The following is a 9,694-nucleotide window of genomic DNA, read 5'->3' as shown; positions in this document are numbered from 1 at the left end:
ACTTTACGAAATTATTGCGTTCCAAGCAGTTTCCTTTTATGATGCCCTGGCGTTTTGTAGTAATAAGGAATGGGTGGCATCCATAATTCGAAAACGCAAAAAAACGAATTTTTTCGCTTTTCTGAAGGAGAAGTACATGCTGCGGTTGAAAGGTTTGTTTGGTTGGAGACTAGTGTGGCCAAACCAAACTGTGGCTAGCCACACAAGTATGGCAAGCCACACAAATGTGGCTAAGAAATTGGACGCCAAACTTTGACAAAAGTTGGCAAAAAAATGTCTCTTTAACAAATGGGCCATAGAGGCAATAAAGTGTGGCAAGCCAAAGTGGGCAAAAACCAAACACATGCTTGGCAAACTATGGCTGCTAAATTTTGGCTTGGCAAATTATGGCTGGAAACCAAACAGCCCCGAAGTGTGGCACTTGCAGTTTTCCCCAGGAATTAACGTCCATGTCCAAAGCAGTCTTTACTATACCGGCCGAAAATCACTTGTACCCTTTGCTATACCAACCGAAAAGACGAAACCAGTACTGCTTATGTACGCTCCCTTAAAAAATGCATTAATGCACGTACGCAACTTTCTATCGAATAGCGTATGATTGTTCAGCAGCAGCTCCAATATGAATAGTTCAGTTTTCCCCGCAAAAATAAAATAAAATATGAATAGTTCAGTTCCCGCAAAAAAAAAAAATAGTTCAGTCAGTTGTGATGTCAAAAAGAGGTTCTTAGAAGTTACCACAGGTTAATAGAACGCTCCCTCCAATGATTCCAGCTTAAGAAAATTGAAAATCTCGGTACTAGTATTACGTACCGCGAGGAGGTGAGCCGACCGGTTCTCGATTTCGCCGATCATGTCCCTGGTCGCCGCCGCGCCGCCACCGCTCGCTGCGTCGGCACCGCTCCCTCCGTCCCTCTTGGACTCCCTCCGCATCAGTGAGTGGTAGAACTCCACCACCTCAGGCACGCGCCTCACGCATGAACCCGATCTCACCGGCGAACATGTCCTCTTGGACGGTGGGGGCGGGGGCGGGGGCGGAGGAGGTGGCGCGCCTGCGCTTCCGAACAGGCCCATTGAGCCTGAGCTCACGCTCAGGCTGGGTGCCGGCGTCAGCTGAGGCCGCGGTGGCGGTGGCGGTGGCGGAGGTATCGGCGGCAGCTTCGACAGCTCCGGCACGCGGGTTCTTGGCATGGCCGCCGTGTCTGACGACGAGCCTGAATCCGTCGGTGAAGTCGACGTGGACGAGGATGACGAAGAGCTCGGTGCTGAGGCGTGCAACGGGACCGACAAGTGCTCTGCTGAGACCGAAGCCGACGACGAGCAGCAGTCATCAGCGTCGTGCTGCTTCCTCAGCTCTGCCATTTCCTTCTCCACTTGAACAATCCTCTGCTTTCTGCTCGTAACCTCCAGCGCCGCAGCGTCCAGCTCAGCGCACAGCCGCATGTTCTCGGACTCGAGCCGCGCGGCGGACTCCTTGTACCTCTCGAGCTCGCTGCTCTTCGCCGCGAGCTCGGCCTCTAAGTAAGGGACGATAGCAACGGTCTCCCTGAGTATCTTCTGCTCAAGCAACTCGACGCGGAGGCGCGACTCCCTCTCCTGGAGCTGCTCGATGGCGCGCAGCAGCCCGGCGACTTCCGGCGGCGCGCGCGCGGGCTGCACCTGCGCCGACGAGCGCGGGAAGTAAGCGCCAAAGGACCGCGCGAACGCGGACGCCTTCGACGCCGAGCCGCACGGGGCAGGCGATGACGTTGACGAGGAGGGAACCCGGGCCGGCGTGTGTGCATACCCCTCAGCGGGGGCCGTCGTCGCCGGCGCCGGCGATTTGGGCGCCCTGGGGCTGCTGTGGAAGCCCATGGCCGCCTTGACACGCCCGGCCACCATGGCGAGTGAGTGTACGTCCTGCGATATTCGGCCGTGGAACAAGAAACGTACGGGCAGGTAGGATCTAGGATAGGGCCGCGGCGGGCACTGTGGTGTGTTTAGTTCAGTTGCTGCTGCTCTCGGTTGGCGATGGCTTTGGGTTTAAGCCAAAAGGGCGGGTGGCGGGCCTGATTGTGTCATCGGGCCGGGCTCGGGCTTGGAAATTGAGCCAGGCAGACCGGGCCAGGCTCATAAAAAACAGATTTTAGCCGTAGCCGGGCCGGGCAGACAGGGTCATGTCAGGCTTGGGCCTGATTTATTAGGTCCAATGGCTGGGCCGGACTCGGGCCTGGGTTTTCAGCACCGGGCTTTTTACGGCCTGGCCTGACATATGCCAAGGTATAGACGCGGGTGTGTTTAGTTTCGGTGTGTTTGTGGACACTGATATAGGAGCCGAGCCAACCATCAAACCTTATTATTTATCAAACATTCTGACATATTTCAAACTGAATATGAACAAACCAGACAAATTTCATACAAACTAGATGATTGTCATTTAAATCGGATCAAATTCATGACATTTTTTTCTTTAAAAAACAATCATTACATTTTTGACATATTTCATAAAACAAAAGCGGTCATGATAGTTTATTTATATAACAAAAGTCAACCTAGTCTAAATCTTCGTCAGCCGTGGAGGCATCCGTGTTGCACGTACTTTTCTTCTCTATATCCGGCAGCCCACATCTGTCTCTCATATCCTACTCTTCCTCGTCGGAGCCCGCTGCCTAGCTATGGACGTCGACGATCGAGGTGAGATCCACGATCGACGTGGACAGGGTGGCCTCGTGGTTGTTGCGGCCCGACGCGAACAATGCGGGCGCTGCGAACGACGCGGAGCTACCAACGTAGCCAACCATGTTCTCGTCCGCGATCGTCTGCGCCGCCTTCGCGTTTGTCTCCATCGTGATTGCGTTGTAGCTGACGCGAGTGCTACGCACAGCCTCGTAGAGCGCCCACTGCTGGTCAACGAAGTTCGGGTCCTCAACGACCATAGGCGCCATGACCATCTTGCTCGCAAACTCGTTGCAGATTTCGCCCTCCGTCAACCGGTGATGTGTGAGGCAGCTAAATGAAACTCATTCAATGGCTTTTGTTCCTCGGGGCATCTCCAACGCGGACTCTCAAATAGCATGCAGACGTCCAGATCGAGATGTTTGCATGTAGTTTGCCATCCAACCTGGCCCCCTATTTGTCCACAGACGCGTTCACACATTTGTTTTGTTGCAAACCGGACACAAACATATTTCATTGATTTGCTCAGTGTTACAACCAGTTGATCATGTTATTGTGTAGTCCAGAAGCCCTTCATAATGATACATTACTGGATGAAGCTCAATAGACATAGCGATTGAATTAATCAGGGCCTATGAAGAAGTTCATCAAGCTCGAGGAGAGAAAACTTAAGATGAGGACTCCTTTTGGGATTGAAAAATTTAAAAACTTGTTGAACATCTTTTAGATTGTTAAACATCTTTTGTGGTGTAAATGTATGATTTAATTGCTATTGATCTAGATATATTTTGTCAAAATTTGGTGCGTGCGGTTGGATGGTGTCTGCACTTATCCTTGTCCACGGACACATCCAAACGTGTCCGCGGGCATTAATCATCACTACCTTGCAATAAAAAAGGGTGTAAATAAAAGGGATAAACATCTTAGACAGTTCATAAAAGTGGGATATGGCATAGCCCCTTCAATCGGAGAAGACTGCATTGTCTTCGCGCAGTTTTAGCCAAAAATTCTGGCCAGTTCTTAAACATCTGGTCTATGTGGTTGTGGAGGGCTTTTGTCTGGGTACGGTGGATATCTCTAGGTTAAATTATGTTGTCATTTCTTTGCTCCCCAAAGTCAAAGGGGCAGATTCTATCAAACAGGTCAGACCTATTGCCCTAATCAACAATATTGCTAAATTCCCCTCTAAGGGTTTCGCCACGCGTCTCTCCCCTATTGCCCTAAGGTCATAGGGCAGTAGCAATCGGCTTTCATCAAAGGACGCTTCATTCTAGACGGGTTTCTTAGTCTTCATGAAATTATTCATGACCTGAAAGTCAGGAATTCTAACGTTGTGATTCTCAAGCTAGACTTTGAGAAGGCCTATGACTTGGTGAGCTGGTCATTTCTCCGAGATGTTCTATTAGCTAACGTTTTGAGGTGGCCTATGTTCATCGGCTTATGCAGTTGGCTTGTGGGGTCACACAACGGTCTCGGTGAATGGGGTTGTCAGTCACTATTTCAAAAATGGTTGTGGCCTTTGCCAAGATGACCTGGCCTCTCCCCTGCTTTTTAACTTTGTAGCCGATGCCTTTTCCTGTATCTTGAACCGGGCGGCGGCGGCCCGACATATCCTCCCCATCGTGTCTCACCACATTCCGTCCGGCGTGACACACTTACAATACGCGGATGATACTATTATTCTTGTGGAAAATTCGGACCAATGCTTAGCTACCTATAGTTCCTCCTACTTTGCTTTGAGGAAATGTCTGGGATTAAGATTAACTTTTCTAAAAGCGAGGTGTTGTTTCTGGGTGCTCTAAAGGAGGAGGCCAGGCGGGTTACTTCCCTCCTTAACTGCTCTCTCGGCTCTTTCCCCTTCAAATATCTCGAGATGCCCATTTCCCCTTACAAACTTTTGTCCAAAGACTTTGCCTTCTCTATCTCTAAGGTTGGGAATAGGGTGATGCCTTGAAGGGGACGTTACAACTCTACTACGGTTCGGGTCTGTCTTATCAACGCCTGCTTATCTTCTCTGTCTATGTTTCTCATGGGCTTTTACCAGTTGCCTGAAGGCACTCATGCAGGCTTCGATAAGCATAGGAGTGGGTTTTGCTGGAACACCGCCGATAATAAGAAGAAATATAGGATGGTTAAGTGGAATATCATGTGCATACCTAAGAATCTTTATGGGCTAGGCATCTTGAACACTTCCCTTATGAACAGATGCATGATCTCGAAATGGTGGTGGCGCATGCTCTCCTCCCCCCAGACGCGTTGTGGCTACGTATTCTTAAAGCTAGGTACTTCCCTAAATCTTCCCCCTTCTCTGTAAGTCGACGGGATCTCCCGCGGTGTCCCAATTCTGGCGCCAATTGCTCAATGTCAGAGACGAATTCAGGGCCTTGGTTAAATTTTGTGTAGGTAATGGTGCTTCGGTGAATTTGGCTTGACTGGTGGGTGGGGGAGGGGCCACTTGCGGCGGCCTTATCTACTTTATTTTAGTATGTTGCGTCTCCTTCTGCCTCCATCGCGGAGCTCGTGACTAGGGAGTGGGACTTTGGCTTTCACTGGGCCCTGTCTCCCGTAGAGTTAGAGGATTGGCATCGCCTTGTTGCCATCCTCCCTACGCTCTCGGAGTCTCAGGATGCGTTCTCTTGGTCGCATGCTGCCTCTGGTCGCTTTTCTGTTAAGTCTTGTTATCGTGTGCTCGCCCTGGGATCGGTTGCTAACAAGTTCAAGCCTGTTTGGGCAGCTGGGTGCCGCCCGGGATTAAGATTTTCATGTGGCAGGCCATGTGTGGCCGTCTACCGGCCATGATCAGATCAAGAAATAGAACGGGCCGGGCTCGGAGTTTTGTGTTGTATGTGGTGACTGGTGAGCGTGAGGACACATATCACATTCTTTTCCGTAGCTCCCTGGCCAAGTTTTTCGGGAGCTGCCTCGGCGAGTGGTTGGTGGTCTCCTCGACCTTGCTTAATTTTCCTGAACTCCGATCCAATGTAGCTCCCCTTGATGGCCAAACTAGGAGGCTGCTTTAGTTCGGGTTTTCTGCCATGTGTTGGACCCTGTGGATGACCAGTAATGAGTTTACCATTGAACAAGTGTTCCCTAACAAGGCGGTTGACTGTTTATTCAAATTCTATATCCTATTGCAATAGTGTAAATCTCTGATTAAAGACGACGACAAGGCAGCCATGGAGCTTCTGCTTTCTCGCGTACGTTCTTCGGCAAGAAACATCATGGTTGGTCCTCGTACTGGTGTACAGCAGCCGCCCTAGCTAGTGTTCCCAGCCGTCGTCGTTGTTGTCTCGCCCTTCCATTGTCTGCACTTTTGCCTTATGGGTTTGTGGTGGGTTTGGCCTATCTTTGAACTGTTGTGGTACCTTTGCGGCGTTGGGTCTGCATTGTGGGTTTAGTTTATTTGTGCTACTTTGGTGTCGTGTGGATTTATTAATTTAAAGTTGGGCTGAGGCCTCTCCTCTAAAAAAAATTCATGCTAGCAGTTTTAGCAAAAACAGATTTCTGCAAAATACTGCTTTCGTGATAGCAAAAAAAATGTTGTCATGGCATAACTTTCCTACCATGGTCCGTTATTTTAGTTTTTCTCCTCCATCTTCACATATGGCCTTTGTGTCAAGGTCCACCTTTGCAAAACTTCGCACTACCATATGTATGCACTAAGTATCAAGGCATTACATAAAAGTTGACGCGCAGATCATAAAGTGACAATCATAAGGTTCCAGTTATCATGTCATACCATGACATACCGACCAAATTATAACATATAGACAACTCATACATGTTCTCACCGATATAATGATGGTTATACCACATCATATGCACATCCTACAAAACCAAGTTAGACACCTCTAATTTGTTTAAATTTATTTTACGTGGCTTCTTGGGTTTCGAAACAAATCGTAGCTAAGTATGTTCATCATTAAGTATGATTATTCGAGTTGCTAGATTAACATGCAGGGTGTATGAAAAAGTGACTTAACTAAAAATCTCTATCCCCCATACTGAACTTTGATAAATGCGTGTAGATCCCATTTACAAGCCCTTTGGCTTGTGAGAATTCATCTTTTTTAACAAGGGTGAAACCCAAAGAACAGGGATATTAGATCTTTGACCTTTCAACAAGCATACTAAGAGTAGCATATAAGGATCACATATATCCTGAACTTTGTAGCAAAATTCCACCATGCTGCCAAATTTAGAAAAAAGGCAAATTCAAGGGAAGCAACAAGATTAGTGAGGACTCAATGGTTTGTCACTAAAGGGTAAGGCATTTGTGAGGAACATTCATCACTAAAGCTCATCACGAATAGTCATATTTGTTGTGGTGTAAGAGATTGCATCTAGTAACAATAGATCTTATCTACTACATGCAAAATTTTATTTAGCAATAGATCTCATATACTACAAAATTTTATTTAATAATATATCTAATATACTACAAATCTTTGTGTAATACCCTTACATGTCATGTATTTTAAATCGCAACATGCATCTACTCGTTGACCGCTCATGATGCCACTGTTGGGAAAATGTACTAGAAAGCAAAAAAAATGTCCTACGAATCAAACCGAGGAACATTGTGAAGCTTGGACAGCCTCGTACCTGCGTTATATGGTATTCCTCGGCTCGTCGGCATCATGTGTTGGCATCGCTTCGACTTCGGCGCCTCGAAGGCCGTGCCTCCCTCTAGCTTCTTTGGCTCGCTTGCCCTTGGCAGTGCAGTTTCGACCTCGACGACCACGAACCTCCACTCTCCAGCATCCAATGCCTTGCTTGTGCCCCTTGCAAGCATGACTATGGCACCGGTGCCCCGATGGATGCGTCCCATCCAGCTACTTTGGCTCCCCGTCCTCCTATCTCATCTCTTTGTGTGTAGGAGATATGCCCTAGAGGCAATAATAGAAGTTATCATTTATCTCCAAGTTCGTAATTTATGTTTATATGCTATACTATTACTGAAATAGTTCTCAAGTCTGCAATAACCATGAGGCTCAGAGGAAAACTTATGTGCATGTGTCGAATAGTAAATGGTAAAATAGATTCCCAGTCTCACCTCTACGACTAGTTCAAGTGTTGCATGGTGATTCTATTTTCCTGTTGCCATGATGCCTCCCTTGGCAACGAGAAGACTCTCCTTCTTGTGGTGGAAACTTCGACCTACGTATTGAATTCCTCACTTCCAAATCCTGACCTAGTGAATTTGGAATTGCTCAGACTCAGGCAAGGGCCAAATACCTACTCGGCTCGCTGGTGCTATAAACAGAGACACTCACAGGTGTCGTCCCCTTCTTGGAAGCATTGACATGGCCGCTATCTATGCAATGTTCAAGCACGGGGAAACCCCAGGTGCAATTCTTCAAATCAGACAACTGCTACAATGTCATTACCCTTCTTCAAGGTGCCATCTTGTCCACTCGACATCATCGGTGTTGGATTTCAAGATGTTGAACATCACCGTTGTTAGATTGCAAGATGTTAGAGGTCGCATTTGTTTGGATTTCCTCTCAAGACATGGTAATCTAGGGCGCTTGAAAGTGCATCTAATCCCCAGATGGTTTTGGTAACTCATAGCATCATATATATCTTTGTACTAGTGCCTACCCAAAAAATATTTTAGGAAAAGTTCAAGATAGGTACAACAAGGGTTGTGGAAATAAACCCCTCAAAATGCTATAGATAAGTGTTGGCCCATGGCTCAAGAACTCATTTTATATTTGAGTGATCAAAGATCACATTGGGTCAATAGGTATGCCAATACTATCAAAACGGGATGAGGTTGATGTAACGCCCACCATGCGTTCCTAGTCTGAACGAATACTTGCAAGTCTCTCTAAGGATGGAAGCACATATTGGAGACGCCCCAACATGTGACTAACATCATGCACGGAAGTGTCACATGTTGGTAACAAGGTGGACATCACAACAAATACAACATCAACTGAAGAGATGAGAATACAAGAGTAGAAGTATGACATACAAATGTCATACATAGCTAAATCACCGAAAAGATCCGAGTAGCGGATAAGAAGCAAAATGGCCTAAAGAGGACCCAAAAAATAAAGCAGCATCCACACTGCTAATACCGGGCTACCAACCGGGATCCCATCCTATGATCATCGTCGAAGAAGAAGAACTCCAAATAGAATATACATCACTCTCACGTTAGAACATCACTTTACCTGTACCTGCACCTGTTGTTGGGGTATACGTGAGTCACTGAGACTGAACAATAACATTACCAAAGATATCAATAGTAACAATACTTGAGTTGGATATGGTTAAGTGTTGAGGCTGCAACAAGCACCACTACAAAAAAATACACTTCCGTGATGATACGTGTTTGTCACAGTATGTCACGTTTTCTGTCATGCATGTACATCCATGACGATTTTATGACAGAATCAGGATAGTCATACTTATGCTGTCATAGAAGTGTTCATGACATTACCAAAATTATCATCATGGAAGTGTCCACTTCCATGACGATAAATGGCGCGTCATGGAAGTGCTTTCGTCAAGGGTAACCGACATGTGGCATCCACTGTAACGGGTCGTCGTTAATCCATCGGGTCCGGTTTTGGGTCCGATAACCCGCTAACAACCACAACCAATGGCGATTTTCCACGTGTAAAAATCTCATTGGCCGAAGGAACCACGTGTCAGCTATGCGTTGGCACAGATGTCACTCATCCAATGGGCGAGATGCACCTATGATATGTTGACAAGTGTACCGGCCCAAAAGTGACCCATAAAGATTAAATTGGTCGGCCCAACTAAAGGCCCATAAGATTTTGCAGACCATAATGGGTCGGCCCAGCTAAAGGGCCACAAGATTTTACCGACTATGATGGGCCAGCCCAGCTAAAGGCCCACAAGATTTTGAAGACACTAGTGGGCCGGCCCGTTAATAGGCTGCCATGTTTTGGGCCAAATGCCGACCCATATTTGATCTGGTCCATTAACACCCTGCCATGTTCTAGGCCTAATAAGGGCCCATATGAGATCCAGCCCGTTAATAGCCTACCACGTTCTGGGCCAT

At 47.3% G+C, this 9,694-nt stretch overlaps 1 protein-coding gene across 1 annotated transcript in view; it reads right to left on the bottom strand.

Moving 5' to 3' along the window:
• Window positions 1-2,011, bottom strand: part of LOC123070236 (protein CHUP1, chloroplastic) — a 6,518-nt gene extending 4,507 nt beyond the window's left edge. The window contains exon 1 of the mRNA XM_044493328.1: window positions 811-2,011. Within this exon, the coding sequence (XP_044349263.1) occupies window positions 811-1,878 (1,068 nt within the window). The 5' untranslated portion in view covers window positions 1,879-2,011. The remainder of the gene's footprint in view (window positions 1-810) is intronic.
• Window positions 2,012-9,694: the final 7,683 nt, after the last annotated feature.

Source organism: Triticum aestivum, chromosome 3B (assembly GCF_018294505.1).
Source record: "Triticum aestivum cultivar Chinese Spring chromosome 3B, IWGSC CS RefSeq v2.1, whole genome shotgun sequence".
In the NCBI taxonomy this organism is placed as follows: Eukaryota; Viridiplantae; Streptophyta; class Magnoliopsida; order Poales; family Poaceae; genus Triticum; species Triticum aestivum.
This window is presented reverse-complemented; position numbering and strand designations above follow the sequence as displayed.